Raw genomic sequence first — 22428 nt, 5'->3', positions numbered from 1 at the left:
TCACTTAAACGTGAATGCAAAAGCAGTCTCACTTCAATATTACGACTTTGCTGTCTTAGTAAATACAGCAGGGGCTGGATTTTTATAAGAGCTCCTCAAGATGTGTCATCGATGTTCTTCATAGACCTGCCTGCATGAAAACACCTCTGGGTGTGAGAATTTCCGCTCAGTAATCTCTAGAAACAACAGCCGCTCCTGTGTGAAAATGCGTCAGACCGCTTTGTCCTTTTAAATTAGGTAAACAGCTTCTGAAAAGTCTCCTGCGTTTCATCGGGTGTGGCTCTGTGTTCCTTTTCTCGGTTTTAAATGAACTGCATTTGTGTGTCCTATTAAAGTCATCAATTAAATTACACAATCAGTACTTTGACAATGATCCAAGATCTTCAGTTGCAGTGGTTTGGATTTCATCGGCACATCATCAAAACTACAGCAGCAGGGAGTTTTATAGATTTGCACGCTGCTGTAGTTCCAGTATCTCTTTCCATTCTGCAGCTCCTGAAACTGGGTTTAAAACCAAGTACTTGCAGAGTTCAAGTCACTTCTAAAATGTTTTAGCTAACTTGAAATCTGCAGCTGTTTTAAGCGCTGAAAACTATTTAAAAAAAAAGGCCTAATTAAACCAGCGATCAGTTCTGTGAAGAGTGATTCAGTTGAGAGATCAGTTGGAATGGAAACCAGCAGACACAGCAGAGGGGGCACGGGACCGGGTCTGGGAAGCGGTTCTGTAGCCCCCAGGAATAATAATAATAATAAAAAAAAAAAGACACTTGTACACTTAATGTTTTATTTTTTATTTTATTAGTTTCATTTTATTGGATAGTCTCTTGCTTTATTTATCAAAAGGTCCCAAAATTTGACTTTAAATTGATCCAAAAAAAAAAAAATTAAATCCAGTACACTTTTCCAAGTTTTTTTTTTTTTTTAAATTGCAATTATAAAATCAGGACACACATTTTTTCAAAAGAGGGGGCATGTACTCTGGACACTGAGTTTCAAAGTCATTATCATACAAACAGACCATCAGAACCATGGCAGGTATCGTGACATTAGTGCAATGCGACACCCCTAAGAACAAACACTAAAAACTTGTTTTTTTTTAGCTCAGAGTGCGTGACTGTTTTGGCCAGAAGGGGGCAGTGAAGGTCTATCACATAAACCACAATACAGCAACCATTGGAATGTACATTACATGAAGGGGAAACAAACATATTTTGTAAGTGCTAGATACCAACCCTCAGCTGCACGTTAAATACAAGTTATAAAATGTATTCAAAAACAAACATTACTATTAGAAGTATTAAAAAAAAAACACACATTTGTCACTGAATTTAATTCTTTTGGGATATCTATTGATGCTGAGAAAGACTTCTAGTGGAAACGTTTGCCATTGAATTTACACTGAAGACGCTGAGAGAGACTTCTAGTGGAAACGCTTGCCATTGAATTTACACTGAAGACACAGAGAGACTTCTAGTGGAAACGTTTGCCATTGAATTTACACTGAAGACACAGAGAGACTTCTAGTGGAAACGTTTGCCATTGAATTTACACTGAAGACGCTGAAAGAGACTTCTAGTGGAAACGTTTGCCATTGAATTTACACTGAAGATGCTGAGAAAGACTTCTAGTGGAAACGTTTGCCATTGAATTTACACTGAAGACGCTGAGAAAGACTTCTAGTGGAAACGTTTGCCATTGAATTTACACTGAAGATGCTGAGAAAGGTTTCTAATTAGTGTCCAGAGTACAATAACAGAAGAAACATGCCTCTCCGAACAGGTAAAAATTACAGGACAAGACAAAAAACAAACAAAATGGTCTAAGTTAGAAAAAAACAATCAAATCGCCATGAAGGATGGAAAAATAAACAAAAACCGTTTGGGCTTCACAGTCATTAATATGCAACAACGTAAACTGACTAATTTTATCCATGATGTAAAAAAAAAAAAAGAAATCTGACATTTTTTAAAACACACAACTGTAGAACGCATCGACAGGGTTTATCGTCCAATTATTTATTTATTTATCTTTTAAACAAAATGTTACTTAAAAAAAAAAATCTAATCCCAAACCATCTGGAACACAAATCAGAACTGCAATAGAAACTCAACCCGCCCCGTTCTGAATATTTTAAAACATTCAGAAAACGAGAGATCTGTCTTTCACAGCCACCTGGAAATCATTGTGAAGAGAGAAGCTGCTGTGAGAGAGTTCTCTCTGCCTCTCAAAGGTCGCTGGAAGTGCATATTCAAATCCTGACAAACTATTCATCCCGATTTTCATGCAGCTCCTGTTCCCTCCCCTCCGCGGAAAACAGCCCAGTGCTGGAGTCAGGAAACAAGACTCCTATTGCACAGCAGTGTCGCCACTACCAGCTTGATCAGTCCCCAGTGTGTCTAGCTAACAAGCTCAGGTGTGTCTGATTATTAAACTCCCAGTGAAACCAGGACTGGATCACACTGCTGTGCAACAGGAGTCTTGATTAATGCTGGCTAACCACTGTGTCAACTAATAACCCTTTTGCAAGCGGAGATCAATGATACATTTATTTAAATTTATTTATTAAAAAGCACCTGCCTCAGGATTGCCAGTTTTTATTTTGGTTATTATTATTATTATCATAGTTTAGTTTCTCTCTCTCAGTTCTGATTTGTTCCAGCGCTCAAGCGGATGTGCTCAGGCTTTCCTCCTCCTCCTCCTCCTCCTCCCTGCTCGTTGCTCCCCAGACTCCTCCCCTCGGTCAGCGCCCCGCCCAGCCACAGCGGAGAGGGGAGGGGCTTCATTACCGCAGGACCAGGCTCCAGTCCGAGCCCACGCTGACCGCCGGCTTGCGAAGGGTTAACACAGACGTCTCCGAGTCGAACTCAAACTCCAGATCCGTCTGGCTGCCCTCTGGGGAGGGGGGGGAAAGAGAGAGAGAGAGAGAGAGAGCATGAATAAAAACAGGAGGAGGTGGTGAAAACTACAAGGAGTGAGAGTTTGGGCTCCAGTGCCTTCATCAGTTATTATTGAGGTGAAACTCAGAGCCCAAACGCTGGTCTGCTTGACTCGGTCTCTTCTAGTTTCAATAATCACACTGATGAAGGCACTGGAGCCCAAACGCTGGTCTGCTTGACTCGGTCTCTTCTAGTTTCAATAATCACACTGATGAAGGCACTGGAGCCCAAACGCTGGTCTGCTTGACTCGGTCTCTTCTAGTTTCAATAATAACACTGATGAAGGCACTGGAGCCCAAACGCTGGTCTGCTTGACTCGGTCTCTTCTAGTTTCCCCTCAGTCAGGTGGATGAAGGAGAGTGTGAGGTTCCTCTGTATCCTGCAGTAGTTTTTTAAAGACTCTAGATGTATGGAGTCAGCTGTGTGTTTCTCTCACCTGGTCCCTGGAGCTGCACGCCGCTGGGTCTCTGTGCCCCCATGATCACCACACGCTCAATCCAGGCTGCACTTGTGAACTCACCCCTGGGGTCTGCGTTGCTGTGGGAGGGGGAGAGAGACAGAGAGAGGGGAGGGGGAGGGTGAGGGATCTGCTTGAGCTGGCCTGGTCAAGCATGAAATACTGAAAACAGCTGAATAAATGTCTGTCACACACACACACACAGCTTTACTGCTACCAGCTTGATCAGCCCCAGTGTGTCTAGGCAACAAGCTCAGGTGTGTCTTGTGTCTTAGAATTGCCCTGTAGTGTTATTATTATACATAGCATCCTAGTTCATATTGGATTCTAGTAGTGTTATTATTATACACAGCATCCTAGTTCATATTGGATTCTAGTAGTGTTATTATTATACACAGCATCCTAGTTCATATTGGATTCTAGTAGTGTTATTATTATACACAGCATCCTAGTTCATATTGGATTCTAGTAGTGTTATTATTATACATAGCATCCTAGTTCATATTGGATTCTAGTAGTGTTATTATTATACACAGCATCCTAGTTCATATTGGATTCTAGTAGTGTTATTATTATACACAGCATCCTAGTTCATATTGGATTCTAGTAGTGTTATTATTATACACAGCATCCTAGTTCATATTGGATTCTAGTAGTGTTATTATTATACACAGCATCCTAGTTCATATTGGATTCTAGTAGTGTTATTATTATACATAGCATCCTAGTTCATATTGGATTCTAGTAGTGTTATTATTATACATAGCATCCTAGTTCATATTGGATTCTAGTAGTGTTATTATTATACACAGCATCCTAGTTCATATTGGATTCTAGTAGTGTTATTATTATACAGAGCATCCTAGTTCATATTGGATTCTAGTAGTGTTATTATTTGCACTTGCTGTAAACTACACTGTGTTTCAATATGAAGCTTGCATTGTAACCCTGCGCTGCCCTGTAACACCTGTGTGAGTCGCCTGGGATAAAGGAGTCTGCCACATACATAATGAATAATATTACCTGGAAGTCAGGGAGTTGTTTGCGAAGGTGAACTTGCGGTGGATGTATTGATTCTTGGTCTTGAAGCTGAACGTGTGTCCGTCGTCCACAAACAGCTCCCCGCTGGCAGCGTTCTGGAAAACAAAACAGGATTTCAATTAATAAAGATCCCAAAAACAAGGAGGCTCGCTGGTCCAGCGGTTAGAGAAAAGGGGGTCTCGATACCAGGAGGTTCAAATCCCAGCTCAGCCACTGACTCCCTGTGTCTGTGTGTGTGTGTGTGTGTGTGTGTGTGTGTGTGTGTGTGGGACCCTGAGCAAGTCACTTCACCTCCTTGTGCTCCGTCCTTCGGATGAGACGTCACACAAACGAGCTCCTATTGGAAGTGACTCTGCAGCAGCAGCAGCAGCAGCAGTTGTTGATGATGCAGAGTTCACCCCCCCTAGTCTCTGCGAGTCGCTTTGGATAAAAGCATCTGCTGAACGATAATAACCTGAAGCAAATATTTCACTCAGGGTCCACCGAACAGGAAAGCTATTTGATGCCAGATCACAAAACCTTTTCCAGATCTCCTTCCTTCGGACGTGATTTATTTTTTTAATTTTATTTTTTTAAAAATCAGAAGTTCAAGTTTTTGAGAAAAAAAAATCAGGAACACCTACATGCGTTCTAAAATAGATACAGATATAAACTTAACCTGGTACAATCTCACACACACACACACAGTGGAGTTAAGGGGGTCTAAACACGATCTCCGGTGTGTACCTGCGGGCTCAGAGCCACGTAGAGAGTGTAGGGGTCTCCTGCCATGCACTCGGAGGAGCGGCGGACTCGATCCTTGCGTGGGATAATTGTGCCGCCACGCTGGAACACAGGGATCTGGAAGAAAAATAAATACACACACACTTGTTTTTATCTATTGAACTGCGTAAACATTTTTCTAAATTAAAAACATCCAACGTCGCGATTTATTTTAACAAGGTAGAAGTTAAAATCGGAGAGGATTGATACTCAATTGCAAAGGCGAGGGAAGGACGGCTTTTCTCGTTTTTGAAAGCCACGGTTGGCACAGATTTATTGAATACCCGTCGATAAAGTACGAGTTTCTGCACACCCCTATTAGATACAGAGCCCTATACGGGGGTGTGTGTTAGGAGCACAGGGCTGGTTTAGATACAGAGCCCTATACGGGGGTATGTGTTAGGAGGACAGGGCTGGTTTATAAAAGGATCGCTTTACTCACTGAGCTCATGGTGACTGGGATGTAGAGATTCTGGGGAGCAGTGTGCTTCTGGTAAGTGTGGACATCGTACCAGACCTGAGAGAGAGAGAGAGAGAGAGTATAAAGTGTCTGCATCTGAAAACACACCTGTGCCCATCATCATCACCACCACCACCACCACCACCATCATCATCATCATCCATTCTAGAATTGCCAAAGACTCTCTGCTTGACGATGCAGACCCGACTCCACTGTGCTCCGCTGCCCCCCTCCCCCGGGGAGACAGACACTCACCTCTCCTTTCCCAGGCAGGTAGGCTGTGACCCCCCTGGCTCCCTCCTCAGTGACTGGATGCACCAGCAACGCTCCCCCTGCAGGGATCCGGAGAGACAGACACAGAGAGGCAGGGCATTACACCCACAACCAATTCTGAATAACATGCCATTGTATGTATTTGCTCTCTGTCCACCGCGGCGACTTCGCGAGACGGCAGCAGGCACACGCGTCCCCCGAAACGCGTCCCTGCTTCGCACTGAAGGTCCACAGCGAAGCCATCAGACTGCCGGATCTGAATGGCTCCACAGCTGACCAGCAGGGGTCGCTGGTGAACCGAGGGACTACCCTACCCTACCCGGGCAGCGCTCAGCCAATTGGTGAGAGTCTTTCAATACATACCCAGCATGTACTCGTCATCGATGGCAAACGTGGAGACGTCCGTTGGGTACTCCACCCAGAGGGGTCTGGAAAACAGGAGGAGGAGTCTGAATCATTTCACAAGCTCACAAAAATAAAATTCTAAGCAGACAAGGTACAGCGTGCTTATGGACAAGTGAGCCAGACAGACCGACACAAACAAACAGTGCTTAGAGATGGGGAACAAGCCAGACACACAGTGTCTATCGTTAGTGAGCCACGCCCCCACCCCACCCTCCAGCCACGCCCCCACCCCCTCCAGCCACGCCCCCCCACCCCCCTCACCTCATGACGGGCTCCCCGGTGCGGTAGGCCTGGTAGAACAGGGTATACCAGAAGGGAAGCAGCGCGTATCTCTGGCGCACGGCCTCGCGGATCAGCCGGGTGTTCTCGTCCCCGAACAGCCAGGGCTCGCGCCGGGGCGTGTCCAGGTGGGCGTGGCTGCGGAAGAAAGGCTGGTAGGCGCCGGTCTGGAACCAGCGGACCAGGAGCGACGCGTCGGGGGACTTGAAGAAACCACCCACGTCCGCTGAGGAGCCACGAGAACAGAACATCAAAAAATAATAATAATTCAATGAAACCGTGTTCAAAAATAATTCGTAATGTGTCACGTTAAATATTCTTGGTTTTTAAACTCATGCGTTTGCGTCTTCCAGATTATAAACAGGGCTTCCAGTTTTCTGGTTTTATTTTCCGTCTCTCTCTCCCTCCCTTGATTAACAGTTGTTAAGCCTTCACTCGGTGCCAGACTGTTTAAATTATCGACACGCTGCTAGAAACCAACGCCGTGGAAATTACTAAGATGAATTCGGCGATTAGAGCCAGAACGAAATACAGGTTTGAACAGAATCAAGTGGAGATCAAGGCAAGTCGTTTGTGAACTCAGTCAAGATATGAGGGTAAAACGAAACAAACTTCCTTTGGGAATTAGTGTTTGATTAAGAAAGTGAATCGTCTCAGAATGTGTTTAAAAAGGGACATCAAGTGATCACAAATAAAAACCCGAACACTAGAAGCCCTAATTACATATAAAGACTAGAGTTTTTTTTTTTTTTTTAGCTGTCCCTATTTGAATTTGTTTAAAAACTATTACAAAATGCAATATTAGAGCCGCACAAAAAACGTATTTCGATTTGGGTCAAGCTCAGCAGAAACACGCACACTAAAAAATAAGAAATCAAATAAAAAATGATTTCGCATTCAGAATGAAGCAACAGCTGCTGAGGGGTTTGCGTGGATCGCGTGGACCGCTGTTCTCCACAGAGTCCAGTAAATAATATGAGGGGAGGGTCGCTGCTGTTGATCGGGCCGATCCCCCATTGAGGAGTGAAAGCAGGTGACACTCACCCCCAGTGAAGGAGATCCCAGCCAGACCCAGGCTCAGGCACATCGGGATGGAGATCCGCAGATGGTCCCACTCCGCTGCGTTGTCTCCTGTCCACACCGCGCCTGGGGGGGGGGGCAAGAGAATTAAAAACCTGCCGAGCCACGCAAGGCAGTGCGGCACAGCCAGGGGAAAGCAGCACAGAGATGAGGGGCAGCCCTGCCCTTCATTCAAATGCTTCACTTAAACCAATTATCCTCAGCGTGCAAACACAGCTCTGCATCCCCCTCTATATAGAATGAACTCCCTCAGCTTCATAGAGTCCAATGAAAGCTGCTGAATAATGTTCCCTTGTTAACATATTGAATTCCACCCCCTCTATATAGAATGAACTCCCTCAGCTTCATAGAGTCCAATGAAAGCTGCTGAATAATGTTCCCTTGTTAACATATTGAATTCCACACCCAGCGCTTTGTAGTTTCCCCCCCCCCACAGTGAGCTGAAAAACTGACCAATTCAAAATGTGACATTTCAAAATCCAACATGAAATACTACTGTACTACAATTATGACCTTATTTTGTAGCGTTTTCACACTTAGTGAAATGCAAACTTGCATGGCTTTGCATACAACCACAGGGCTGGGAATCAGACTCCTGTTGCACAGCAGTGTGATCCAGTCCTGGTTTCACTGGGAGTTTAATAATCAGACACACCTGAGCTTGTTAGCTAGACACACTGGGGGCTGATCAAGCTGGTAGCAGTAAAACCTGGACTGGATCACACTGCTGTGCAATAGGAGTCTGATTCCCAGCCCTGGAGTTACTACAGTCACCGCTGCACCACAAATAAAAATCATGCAAAAAAAAAAAAATCTACAGAACGCCTGCGTTTCCGCCGCGTGTTTAACGGCAGAGCGCGGTGCTCACCGTATCGCTGCGACCCCGCAAAAAACGCTCTGGTCAACACGAAGGGACGCTCCGTGCCTCCAGACCGATGAACCTGCCCTTCCGCGGTGGCCATTTGCTGCATTGAAAAAAAGAAAACACGTAAAACAGCAACCACAAGTCATGAACGACGCAGAATTAATACAAAACAAGACTTCAGTGGTGGAGTGTTTTGATGCTGGATGTTGGACCGTGTCTTAATTTGTGTGCAGAAACAAGCCCTCCGTTGCACAGCAGTGTGATCCAGTCCTGGTTTCACTGGGAGTTTAATAATCAGACACACCCTGAGCTTGTTAGCTAGACACACTGGGGGCTGATCAAGCTGGTAGCAGTAAAACCTGGACTGGATCACACTGCTGTGCAATAGGAGTCTTGCTTCCATCCCTATTATCGGTTCTCAGTTATTTATCCCATTCATTTTAAAAATGCAGCTTTGGTTTGTTTTCCTTGTCACCTCTCCTCAGACATTTGATCCAGGCTGCAGCGTCACTTTAAGAAGGAGCCTCTTCTTTAAAACACAACCCCCACCCCTCCTCTCCCCTCTCCATACACCCTGCTCTCCCCACCCCCCACCAGACACCCCCTCTCCCACCCCCACCCCCCCACCCCTCCAGTCTCCCCCTCTCTTCCCCCCACCCCTCCAGTCTCCCCCTCTCCCCCCCTCTTCCCCCCACCTCACCACGTAGAAGCCATAGAGGTTGTGCAGGTCGCGGTTCTCCCCCCCCCCACCTCTCCCCACCCCCTCCTCACCACGTAGAAGCCGTAGAGGTTGTGCAGGTCGCGGTTCTCCCCCCCCCCCCCCCCACCTCTCCCCACCCCCTCCTCACCACGTAGAAGCCGTAGAGGTTGTGCAGGTCGCGGTTCTCCCCCCTCCTCCTCCTCCTCCTCCCCCCCCCCACCTCTCCCCACCCCCTCCTCACCACGTAGAAGCCGTAGAGGTTGTGCAGGTCGCGGTTCTCCCCCCCCCCCCCCCACCTCTCCCCACCCCCTCCTCACCACGTAGAAGCCGTAGAGGTTGTGCAGGTCTCGGTTCTCCCAGCCCCCCTTGTGCACGGCGTCTTTGTGCATGGTCACCTCCGGCCCGTTGAACACGGACGGTTCGTTCATGTCGTTCCAGATGTAGAGGTTCTCCGTCGAGCCCTGAGGAGCAGGAGGAGAGCGAATGCACACACACACAGGCAGGGTCAGGTGCGACCTACGCAGCGGAGTCTCCAAAATCACATCAAACCAATCAAGGACTAGCCCACCCCTCCACCCCCCACCTCCCTGGGGGTCCCCTCACCTCGTACTGATCGTAGGAGAACATGCTGGCCCACCAGGAGCGCATCTCGGGGTCCGTGAAGTCGGGGTACCCTGCGGTCCCTGGGGAAAGGAAAACAAAAACACACACACAGGAAGCAAAATAAATTCAGTTAGCTCCTCAAAATATGAGATCTTCATAGTTTTTGTATATGGAGTCAATGTTTGAGGTTTGGAACGGGAGAGAGAGAGAGAGAGAGAGAGAGAGAGAGAAGACACCATGCACACAGACAGACAGGAGAGACAGAGAGGAGAGAGAGATACAGAGACAGACAATTACACACACAGAGAAAGAAAGGAGACACACACACAGAGGAGAGACAGATATACAGACAGAGAAACCGACAGTTACACACAGAGAGACAGAGAAAGTAAGAAAGAAAGAAAGAAAGAAAGAAAGAAAGAAAGAAAGAGACAGACAGACACATGCACAGACCGAGAAAGACAAACAGTTACAGAGAGAGAGAGAAAGAGAGAGAGAGAGAGAGAGAGAGAGAGACAGACAGAGCACTGTCTCTGTGCTCGGTGGAGGAGCAGTGAAAGCGTGCCGTACCTGGCCAGCACCAGCCCTCGTAGTCGCTGCCGTCTTTGGTCTTGGTGTAGTAGCCGTGGGAGCGGACTTCCTTGTGGATTTTGTAGTCGCTGTCCACCTTGATGTGGGGGTCCACGATAGTGACCATCTGAAGAGAGACGGGGGGCAGAGATTAGGGAGCTGGAAATTAAAGTCAGAAGCTTCAAAACAAATTATTTGAATGCATCGTTCAGCAGTGCTGGAATTTCTCAAGACTAAAAAGAAACTAACGAAATTAAAACGACAAAACGTTGAGCAGAAGTCTTTGGTGACGTCCCTTTAACTTCAGCTCTCTCAGACCCCCCTCTCCCAGCCCCCTGCTCTCTCAGACCCCCCTCTCCCAGCCCCCTGCTCTCTCGGACCCCCCTCTCCCAGCCCCCTGCTCTCTCGGACCCCCCTCTCTCAGCCCCCTGCTCTCAGACCCCCCTCTCCCAGCCCCCTGCTCTCTCCGACACCCCCTCTCCCAGCCCCCTGCTCCCAGCCCCCTGCTCTCTCAGACCCCCCTCTCCCAGCCCCCTGCTCTCTCGGACCCCCCTATCCCAGCCCCCTGCTCTCTTGGGCCCCCCTCTCCCAGCCCCCTGCTCCCAGCCCCCTGCTCTCTCAGACCCCCCTCTCCCAGCCCCCTGCTCTCTCCGACACCCCCTCTCCCAGCCCCCTGCTCTCTCGGGCCCCCTCTCTCTCAGACCCCCCTCTCCCAGCCCCCTGCTCTCTCAGACCCCTCTCCCAGCCCCCTGCTCTCTCGGACCCCCCTATCCCAGCCCCCTGCTCTCTTGGGCCCCCTCTCTCTCAGACCCCCCTCTCCCAGCCCCCTGCTCTCTCAGACCCCCCTCTCCCAGCCCCCTGCTCTCTCTCGGACCCCTCTCCCAGCCCCAGACCTTGCGTTTCTTGGCCTGCAGCCCCTGCAGCATGTCCCGGGGCGAGGGGAACTTGTTGGGGTCCCAGGTGAAGTATCGCTTGCCGTCTGTGTGCTCGATGTCCAGCCAGATCACGTCGCAGGGGATGTCGTGCAGGTCGAACCCGGAGTCCACCGAGCGGACGTCCTCCTCGTCGTTGTAGTTCCAGCGGCACTGGTGATAGGCCAGAGAGAAGAGGGGCGGGAACGCCTGCGTGCCTGAGAGGGCGGAGGAACGATGGAATTAGGAGAGGCAGCAAAAAGAAAAAAAAAAAAAAAACAGACCCATTGTTCGATTAGCCGGATTGAGCTCCTTGCACAAGGGGCTGATGCTGCTGAGGAGGAGTTAGTGGTGGAGTAGTGGTTAGGGCTCTGGACTCTTGACCGGAGGGTCGTGGGTTCAATCCCAGGTGGGGGGGACACTGCTGCTGTACCCTTGAGCAAGGTACTTTACCTAGATTGCTCCAGTAAAAACCCAACTGTATAAATGGGGAATTGTATGTAAAAATAATGTGTAAAAAATAATGTAATTGTATGTAAAAATAATGTGATATCTTGTAACAATTGTAAGTCGCCCTGGATAAGGGCGTCTAAGAAAAATAATAATAATAATAATAATAATAATAATAATAATAATAATAATAATAATAATAATAATAATAATAATAATAACAATAAATAATAATAATAATTAATATATTTCATAGCATTTATACTAGGAAATATAACTACCAAAAAGTTCAGCATTTCGCTGGTCTCAAGGCGCGACTCGGAGCAGAAAGGGGTTCCAACACGAAGGGCCAAAACCTGGCCAGGTCCTGTTTCAATGCGACTCGCTGCGATGCTAGACAGTACCTGTGAGGGAGGCGTACTGGTGGAAGATGTCGGTGGGTCTGGGTCCCAGCAGAATGAAGGCGTCGATGATCCCGCTCTCCGAGATCCAGCGCACGTCTGTCTGCGGCTCCTCGCTGGAGCCCTGCACGTAATCCAGCACCTTACCCAGCACCGTCTGAGAAAACAGGGAGGAGAGAGAGAGGGAGAAAGAGAGAGAGCACAGCTAGCTATTAACAGCTCAAATTCATGGCTCCTGATCATTGCAATATTAATAATCATCCTAGACTTCATTGAGGGGAGCTCTGAACCCCAGGACTGGGTGCAGCAGCAGCAGCAGCAGGGCTAGTGTGAGTTTCTAACCCTGCTCAAACTCCTGGCTCCTGATCATTTCAATAATAATAATAATAATAATAATAATATTAGACTTCATTGACGGGAGCTCTGAACCCCAGGACTGGGTGCAGCAGCAGCAGCAGCAGCAGGGCTAGTGTGAGTTTCTAACCCTGCTCAAACTCCTGGCTCCTGATCATTTCAATAATAATAATAATAATAATAATAATAATAATAATACTAGACTTCATTGAGGGGAGCTCTGAACCCCAGGACTGGGTGCAGCAGCAGCAGCAGCAGGGTTAGTGTGAGTTTCTAACCCCTCTCCCCCTCCCAGCCTCACCTTGCCAGCTGTATTGGAGCTGATATCCACCCAGGTCTCGGCTGCGTTCAGCCAGAAGATGCCCAGGGTGCGGCGAGGGCTGTGGGCCAGCAGGAGAGGCACGGCCCCATACAGAGCCATGGGGTTGTGGAGCTCATACTGAAACACATCCAGATTGAAGAGTCGGTACGGATCCCCGCTGCTGCAGAGGGAGACAGCGGGAGCGCGGGTTAAACACTGAACAAGCCACCAGCAGCGCAACAACACAGCGTGCTGTAATCCGAACTTATTGCATCCTAGTTCATATTGTATTCTAGTAGTGTTATTATTATACAGAGCATCCTAGTTCATATTGGATTCTAGTAGTGTTATTATTATACATAGCATCCTAGTTCATATTGGATTCTAGTAGTGTTATTATTATACATAGCATCCTAGTTCATATTGTATTCTAGTAGTGTTATTATTATACAGAGCATCCTAGTTCATATTGGATTCTAGTAGTGTTATTATTATACACAGCATCCTAGTTCATATTGTATTCTAGTAGTGTTATTATTATACAGAGCATCCTAGTTCATATTGGATTCTAGTAGTGTTATTATTATACATAGCATCCTAGTTCATATTGGATTCTAGTAGTGTTATTATTATACATAGCATCCTAGTTCATATTGGATTCTAGTAGTGTTATTATTTGCACTTGCTGTAAACTACACTGTGTTTAAATCTGAAGCTTGCATTGTAACCCTGCGCTGCCCTGTAACACCTGTGTGAGTCGCCTGGGATAAAGCAGGAGTCTGCCAAATAAATATTCTTATCAATGTAATTACGAGACAAAACCTTAAACAGTTAAGATTTTAAAAAAGTACAACTTATTTTAAAGAATTAAGCTATTTTCATGAAACATCCTTTTTAAAAATGATGCCAATAATAAACACTCTCTCTCTCTCTCTGCGCTGGGGTAAGCCACGCTCAGCTACGCTTACTCTGTGGTCTTGAGTTTGAGGGAGTCTGCATGTTCGGGGATCCCGTAGACGTTCTCAACTCCAGGCAGCGAGAAATCCAGACTGATGGAGGTGGGACCTGAGACACAGAGAGAGAGAGAGAGAGAGAGAGAGAGAATTCAACAATCTGGGAAAATCAGACAGGGACCTGCGGGCTAATCTCACACCTCATACGAGATAAAAAAATAAATAAATACACAAAAAAGATGCTTATATTAAAAACACTTCGAGATCTTTATTGGAAACCAACAAAATGGCTAATCTAGTAAATTTATAACCCCCTTAGGGATAAACTGTATGTCTCTGTGAGGATTATTGCTGGGTTATTTAGAAGACAGTAAAATATAATTAATTACTGCAGCATAATCCTATCTAATTGTAATTGATAGCATTGTAATTGAGAATGTAATTGAACAGCATTGTAATTGAGATTGTAATTAAACAGCATTGTAATTGAGATTATAATTAAATAGCATTGTAATTGAGAATGTAATTGAGATTGTAATTGAATAGCACTGTAATTGAATAGCATTGTAATTGTAATTGAGCCCAGCTCCGGGGCGTACCGTTGGGCTTGCTGTCCGTGTGCGTCTTGAATGTCTCCTCCCACATCCCTTCTTCATTCTCCTCCTCCTCCTTCACTTTCTCAGCCTCTCCATCCTCTGCCTGTGAAGACAGAACACCAGGGATGGAAATAAGCTCAGGTGTGTCTTATTATTAAACTCACAGAGGAATGGGAATCAGACTCCTATCGCACAGCAGTGTGATCCAGTCCAGGTTTTACTGCTACCAGCTTGATCAGCCCCCAGTGTGTCTAGCTAACAAGCTCAGGTGTGTCTGATTATTAAACTCCCAGTGAAACCAGGACTGGATCACACTGCTGTGCAGCGGGAGTCTTCAGCAGTTCGTCGCACAGCAGTTTCACCCGTTCCAGGTGGCGTGTGAATTGTATGAAATTTATGAATACTGTGTGTGTGTGTGTGTGTGTGTGTGTGTGTGTGTGTGTGTGTGTGTGTGTGTGTGTGTGTGTAGGGGGTCTCTTGTTGTATAAGAGGGGTCATCTCTTGCAGTTTGAGGGGGGCGGGGGGGAGAGGAATTCAAAGCAGAGTCGAGCAACCGTTTACTAAAAACTATACAAGCACCCCCCCCTCCCCACGGACTGCAGCGAAAACTGGCCCGTCACAAAGTTACCTTGTTGTCGTCCGTTTGCTCTGCTGTGGGGTCGGTATCGTCTGCCTTCTCCTCTCCCTCTTCCGAGGACTCTTCTTTTTTGCTCGCGCTGGTTTTAAAAACAAAAAAGAAACAAATTAAAATAAATAACTAATCTTTTTTTTAAAATAACACACACTAAACAAAGGAATTAAAAAGGAGCAGATCCGACTGAAAGCGTTCAAGTCCCTATAGGTGGCTGATTAGCTTCGAAAGGAGGGGGTGTCCGTTCTAAACCAGCGGTGTCAGACCCCCCCCCGCCCCGCCCCGGGGTCACCGCGGGGTCTGCTGGTTTCCATCCCAGCTTGAGCTCCTCAGTTAAACATCATCGATCGCATCATTTGTTCAATTGGACGTGTTTCAAGATCTTTTACAGCTGATGAGGATTTTTAAAAAAGCGCTTGATTCGAGGCGTCTGTGAAACATTGCGAGGACCGGAGAGAAGCGTTGAGTCCCAATTAATCAAATAATTAGAGCAGGTAAGCGATTGAGAGCTCGGAGGGGGGGGGGGGGATGGAAGCCACAAGACCCTGCGGGGGGCCCCCCCCCCCTCCGGGAGCTGAGCTTGACCCCCCCGTTAAACTATTAAAAGTAAAACAAAAAATAGTCACTACAGCTGTAATGCAGCACGGAGCTCGGCTTCTATACAATCTGATGAAGTACTAGAAAGCTCAAAGCCAACGAATCTTATTTATTAAGAAGGAAAAAAAAAGATTTGCACCAGAAGCCGTCTACAGTAGACAGCAGGGTTAGAAACACAGCCGACACATTGGCGAGTATTTGAACTAAGAACAGGGCTAACAAGTGGAATAAACCGTGTATCTGACCAGGTCTGTTTATCGGTTTTAAATACAGTGCATTCATACGGTATCTATATCATGCACTGTCCTTTTTTTTCAACTGTCTGGGGCAGAACTTTCTTTCCACAGCAGAGAGAGAGAGAAAGCAGCAAGCTGGGACAGCCGTAGCGGTTCCTTTGAGTTTCATGCAGGTTTCCTTGCTTAAGGAGAGCCAATAACTCCTCTATGTTAAATCTCTAGCTAGACTATCGCTAAAGGGTGGGGGGGGGAGCAATCAAAAAAGTTCACTGGGTTGCAACAATATATGTATTCGTACGCCACCCAAACAGAATTAAATACAATTTTTTTTTTTTTTTTAATTTTATTAAAAACAGATACTGTTGCAACTCCGCCAAGCTATTCATTATAACTTTAAAAATTCACAAACAGAACCAGAACGCAGCCAGCAAATTTACCTAGAGAACACGTTCCTGATTGTGTCCCACATGCTACCCACTGCGCTACTAACTTTAGCCGTGAAACTGAAGATAGGGAGGGAGGGAGAAAGGAGGGGGGAGGGGAGGGGGGAGAGGGAGGGTGCAGGGGCACAAACGAAACAAAAAAAAACACATGAGAGAGATGAGCATCAGTCTGCATTTCAGGAGACAATGAGATTTAGAGACAGCAAGTTACAGGGCGTGTTGGGTCCGTCTCCTGGCACAGCTGCTGTGTGGAAGGAGAGAAAGGCCAACAGAAGCACTGTAGTGTTTACACAAGGCACAGCTGTTTCAAAGGATCAGCTACCGCCAATGTAATTACACAACTAAACAAAACTAGACACACCCATTTCAAACAATCCTGGACTAGGGGGAACTTGCATTTAAAAACAGGCAGAGTGTGGACTTTTTTCTTCTTTTGTCTGTAAACCAGGGAATAGCAGTGTGATCCAGTCCTGGTTTTACTGGGAGTTTAATAATCAGACACACCCTGAGCTTGTTAGCTAGACACACTGGGGGCTGATCAAGCTGGTAGCAGTAAAACCTGGACTGGATCACACTGCTGTGGGAATTGATTTTGAAATGGAATTATATAAATAGAATGTGACCCCCCCCCCCCCAACCCTGAGGGTGTCACTTTTGGGGGTGGAGGGGTGCAGTTTTATCAAACAAGAGAACTTCGGGGAGCATTTGAAAGCAGTTCCGAGCCTCAACTCCCTGGTGCGTGTGTGGTTGTATCTGTGTCTGTATCTTTGTGCATCAGTGTGTGTATTTGTGTGTGTGTGTCAGTGTGCACGTGGTTGTATCCGTGTGTGTCTATGCATCGGTGTGTGTGTGTGTGTCAGTGTGCACGTGGTTGTATTTGTGTGTGTCTGTGCATCTGTGTGTGTATCTGTGTGTGTGTATCACTGTGCACGTGCTTGTATCTGTGTGTGTATCACTGTGTGTGTGCGTGCGTGTATCACTGTGCACATCACTGTATCTGTTTGTGCATCAGCGTGCGCCCGTGTGTACGTGGTTGTATCTGCGTGTGTAACAGTGCGTGTATCAGTGTGTGTGCGTGTGTATCGCTGCGTGTATTAGTGTATCTGTGCGTGTGTCAGTGCGTGTGCGTGTGTATCGCTGCGTGTATTAGTGTATCCGTGTGCGTGTGTCAGTGCGTGTGCGTGCTGCACTCACGTGTCCTTGCGTTGCCTCAGATGCTCGAAGACCAGCAGCCCGCGGGAGTTGACGCTCAGGATCAGCTCCCTCCCCGCCAGCACGTCCAGACGGAAGGGCTCGGCTGTCAGGACCAGCCGGTGATCCGGGCTGCTGAGAGACACCTCCACACTGCCCTCGTCCCGGGACACCACCGCCAGGCTGCAGGGACAGACACAGCCAGCACGAGTGAGCACACAGCACGAGGGAGCACACAGCACGAGGGAGCACACAGCACGAGGGAGCACACAGCACGAGGGAGCACACAGCACGAGGGAGCACACAGCACGAGGGAGCACACAGCACGAGGGAGTACACAGCCACCAACACTAATAACGGGGCAGCAGTGTGGAGTAGCGGTCAGGGCTCTGGACTCCTCACCGAAGGGGCGTGGGTTCAATCCCAGGTGGGGGGGCACTGCTGCTGTACCCTTGAGCAAGGTACTTTACCTAGATTGCTCCAGTAAAAACCCAACTGTATAAATGGGGAATTGTATGTAAAAATAATGTGATATCTTGTAACAATTGTAAGTCGCCCTGGATAAGGGCGTTTGCTAAGAAATAAATAATAATAATAATAATAATAATAATAATAATAATAATAATAATAATAATAATAAATAATAGCAAAAGAGAATTCATGAAGCCAAATAATCACAGAACAGAAAAAAAAATTAATAATGACAGAGCAGGGAGAGAGAAATAATTCATAAAGATACATAAAGAATAAATGATTTAGTCACACAGCACGAAAAATAATTACTGAATAATTCACAAAGCCAAATAAATAAAATCACACAGCAAATCATGCCAAAAATACATTTGAATCATTTGATCTAAAAAAATAAAAAGTCAGTCAAAAGAGAAATGTGTATATATATATATATATATATATATATATATATATATATATATATAATATTTTTTTTTTTTTAAAAACCAGGGAAAAAACAGAACAAAAAATATATATCTAAATAAAATGAATGAATGCTCCTGGCTCTTACGGGACGGTGCGCGGCTCTTTGACGAGGACGTCCGGAACCTCATATCGGGGCTTCAGCGGTTTGAGCTCGTTGATTCGGAGCCGGACCATGTTCCCCTCCAGCCCGGACACCTCGAGGAGCAGAGGAACCTGGGAAGAGAGCAGCAGCCACACTCCCATCATCATCATCATCATCATCATCATCACAAACCCAAGCAGCTGTTTCTGAATTCACACCAGCGCCCCTCGCCTGTGCAGAACTCCATCCAAATCGAATTATCTGTTTGTGCAGCTATAATATTATTATTATTATTATTATTATTATTTATTTCTTAGCAGACACCCTTATCCAGGGCGACTTACAATTGTCACAAGATAACACATTTCTTACATACAATTCCCCATTTATACAGTTGGGTTTTTTACTGGAGCAATCTAGGTAAAGTACCTTGCTCAAGGGTACAGCAGCAGTGTCCCCCCACCTGGGATTGAACCCACGACCCTCCGGTCAAGAGTCCAGAGCCCTGACCGCTACTCCACACTGCTGCCCTAATTAGAGCAAAAGACGCTAAAACTTGAAGCTAAACTAGTTAATGCTATAACAGGGGATGCAGAACTATCATCCATAGCTGTACTGTGGAGGGAGGGAGGGAGGGGTGGAGGGTGCTTACCTTATTCACCTTGTTCAGGAGCTGCAGTTTCATGCTGTTTTCATTCAGCTCCAGGGTGTCGAGCAGAGCTCTGTAGGGAGAGTTTCCCGGAGTCACGCTCCTCTGGCGTCTGAAAAACAAGGACGGGAGCAAGAGTCAGGAAAACCAAGCAGAAAAAATAATAATTAACTTTAAAAAATAAAAAAACCACCAACAGGGATGGAGACTCCCTCCCGTTACACAGCGGTCTGACCCGTTCCTGGTTTCAAAGACTATTGGGCTGATCAAGCTGGTAGCAGTAAAACCTGGAATGGGTGAAACTGCTGTGCAATAGGAGTCTGATTCCCATCCCTGCCGCAAGGGGTCTTCAGACCTCTCTACTTATGTATTCGACAAACGCCTTTATCCCAGGCGACTCACACAGGTGTTGCAGGGCAGCGCAGGGTTACAATGCAAGCTTCATATTTAAACACAGTGTAGTTTACAGCAAGTGCAAATAATAACACTACTAGAATCCAATATGAACTAGGATGCTATGTATAATAATAACACTACTAGAATCCAATATGAACTAGGATGCTATGTATAATAATAACACTACTAGAATCCAATATGAACTAGGATGCTATGTATAATAATAACACTACTACAATCCAATATGAACTAGGATGCTATGTATAATAATAACACTACTAGAATCCAATATGAACTAGGATGCTATGTATAATAATAACACTACTAGAATCCAATATGAACTAGGATGCTATGTATAATAATAACACTACTAGAATCCAATATGAACTAGGATGCTCTGTATAATAATAACACTACTAGAATACAATATGAACCAGGAGACAAGTTAGGATCACAGCGAGTTGTATCCACAGTGACATGTTAGCAGTGTGATAGTGCAAGGATAGCGCATCAGCTGAGGATCCAGTAACGTGGTGCTGAGGTCAGACAAGTCCAGAGCAGAGCAGGAGGGGTAACAGAGATCTACAGAACACACGTACTTGCAGAACGCACTCTGGTTGCAGGTCTTGAAGTTGCTTCTGTCCACACACTGTGTGGTCGTGATGCACATGGATATAATCCATGCTAGAAACAACCACCGCAGCCTTCAAAAACAAAAAGGGATATTAAATAAAACACTGATCATTTCAATACTAGACTTCATTGAGGAGAGCTCTGAACCCCAGGACTGGGTGCAGCAGCAGCAGCAGCAGGGCTAGTGTGAGTTTCTAACCCTGCTCAAACTCCTGACTCCTGATCATTTCAATATTAATAATAATAATACTAGACTTCATTGAGTGGAGCTCTGAACCCCAGGACTGGGTGCAGCAGCAGCAGGGCTAGTGTGAGTTTCTAACCCTGCTCAAACTCCTGACTCCTGATCATTTCAATATTAATAATAATAATACTAGACTTCATTGAGGGGAGCTCTGAACCCCAGGACTGGGTGCAGCAGCAGCAGCAGCAGGGCTAGTGTGAGTTTCTAACCCTGCTCAAACTCCTGACTCCTGATCATTTCAATATTAATAATAATAATACTAGACTTCATTGAGTGGAGCTCTGAACCCCAGGACTGGGTGCAGCAGCAGCAGCAGGGCTAGTGTGAGTTTCTAACCCTGCTCAAACTCCTGGCTCCTGATCATTTCAATATTAATAATAATAATACTAGACTTCATTGAGGGGAGCTCTGAACCCCAGGACTGGGTGCAGCAGCAGCAGCAGCAGCAGGGCTAGTGTGAGTTTGTAACCCTGCTCAAACTCCTGGCTCCTGATCATTTCAATATTAAATAATTTGACTCAAAAAGATTAAGTTTCTTAGTTCTTTTCATTTAAGTTTTCCAAATAAAAAAAATATGCATATTATATACGTTTATACATATTAGTAAATACGCAAATCCGGCTCAGGAGATCACAGCTCACGTTAGTCAAAGAGAACAATCTCGAACGCCAGACGCTAGCAAAATCTGTATAAGACCCGATCCCATGTCGGAGTCTCCCGGCGGAGTTACAAGCTAAACTCGACATCTCTAGAGATGTCGAGAACCGATATTTTAACTGCTCATCCTCGTCTGTGCGTGTGGTGATGCAAGTTTAATGCAATTCGACTTTTTTTTTTTAACACAACGAGAAAAAGGGCCTCACTAGTGCAAGTGTGGCGACACAATGCACGTCACGAAATATTATTGCTCGAGAATATTATTCGACAAAAAAAAAACTGAAAAACATATTCATCGGAATCACGTTAAATTTTAAACAAACACGACAAAAATCATAAACTCACAACACACATCTAGGCATCTAGACATTAAGAATTATTAATAACGACTGCAAGACACACGGACACTTCAAATCAGATGACGTTTTGCAAATCTTATCTTCCGATTATCGACTGTATATCGATATCGAGAAAGCTGTCCCCTTTTTTGCTAGACGGAAAACCGCGGACAAAGTTTACATAATTTTAACTCAAACCACCCCCCCGAAAAAAACACGAGAGAGTCACCTTTAGGGTATTTTTTATTCGCTAAAGAGAAACGTGTGCGGATTCTCACCTCGCCGGCTGGCGTTTTTAAATGTAACATTATTAAATCACGTTAATAACCGTTTCTGTTTTAATTTCAACCCCCCAAAAAATATTAACAATAATACTAAATAAATAAATAACAGCCTGGCAAATTCGATATAATATTTAATACACCTTTCTCTCGTCTGCAGTCGCGTCTCTGTCATTGTACGGCGGAGCAACTTTACAGCTCGCTTTTCTTAGTAGAGAGGTTTTAAAAAAAAGCACAATATTTAAATCTTAATACAAAAACGGATTCAGCTTTATTTTATTTTTTTTACCTCTCCGAGACAGGCGCCATCTTCGTTCAGCTCTACCCTCTGACCTCGCGCCCACCCGTCCCCTGGTCTTGTCGTTGCTCGCGCGGACACGTCAGCCTCTTCTCATTGGTCCGCGGCCCCCCTCCTCTCATTAATATTAATGAGACGCATAAGCCCATCAGAAAGTTTCCAAACGAGAGGAGGCTCCATTCAGCCCATCTTGCTCGTTTGGTTGTTAGTAGCTTATTGATCCCAGAATCTCATCAAGCAGCTTCTTGAAGGATCCCAGGGTGTCAGCTTCAACAACATTACTGGGGAGTTGGTTCCAGACCCTCACAATTCTCTGTGTAAAAAAGCGCCTCCTATTTTCTGTTCTGAATGCCCCTTTATCTCCATTTGTGACCCCTGGTCCTGGTTTCTTTTTTCAGGTCCCCTGGGTTGTCAAT

The 22428-nt window shown here is 45.9% G+C and overlaps 1 protein-coding gene across 3 annotated transcripts; it reads right to left on the bottom strand.

Annotated features, from left to right (window-relative positions):
• Positions 1–775: 775 nt before the first annotated feature.
• Positions 776–22115, bottom strand: LOC117398606 (neutral alpha-glucosidase AB). Of its 3 annotated transcripts, none has more exons than XM_059019966.1 (25): positions 22004–22115; positions 20161–20265; positions 19169–19277; positions 18520–18647; positions 17499–17678; positions 16299–16364; positions 15026–15113; positions 14401–14500; positions 13817–13913; positions 12849–13029; positions 12197–12350; positions 11325–11560; positions 10432–10558; positions 9862–9941; positions 9576–9719; positions 8562–8658; positions 7658–7759; positions 6596–6839; positions 6293–6357; positions 5912–5988; positions 5639–5713; positions 5161–5274; positions 4417–4529; positions 3373–3473; positions 776–2892 (listed from the first exon to the last, which is right to left on the bottom strand). In XM_059019966.1, exons 1-25 carry the CDS (start codon positions 22021–22023, stop codon positions 2783–2785), a joined length of 2913 nt encoding a protein of 970 aa, XP_058875949.1. In that variant the 5' UTR covers positions 22024–22115; the 3' UTR covers positions 776–2782. The 3 variants fall into 3 exon arrangements, with proteins under 3 accessions (XP_058875949.1, XP_058875950.1, XP_058875951.1); XM_059019967.1 differs by having other exon boundaries at positions 19178–19277; XM_059019968.1 differs by lacking the exon at positions 16299–16364.
• Between the last annotated feature and the right edge of the window lie 313 nt (positions 22116–22428).

The sequence above is a fragment of the Acipenser ruthenus genome, unplaced genomic scaffold (genome assembly GCF_902713425.1).
Source record: "Acipenser ruthenus unplaced genomic scaffold, fAciRut3.2 maternal haplotype, whole genome shotgun sequence".
Classification (NCBI taxonomy): domain Eukaryota; kingdom Metazoa; phylum Chordata; class Actinopteri; order Acipenseriformes; family Acipenseridae; genus Acipenser; species Acipenser ruthenus.
Note: the sequence above shows the minus strand (reverse complement) of the source record. Positions and strands in the feature narration are given on the sequence as shown.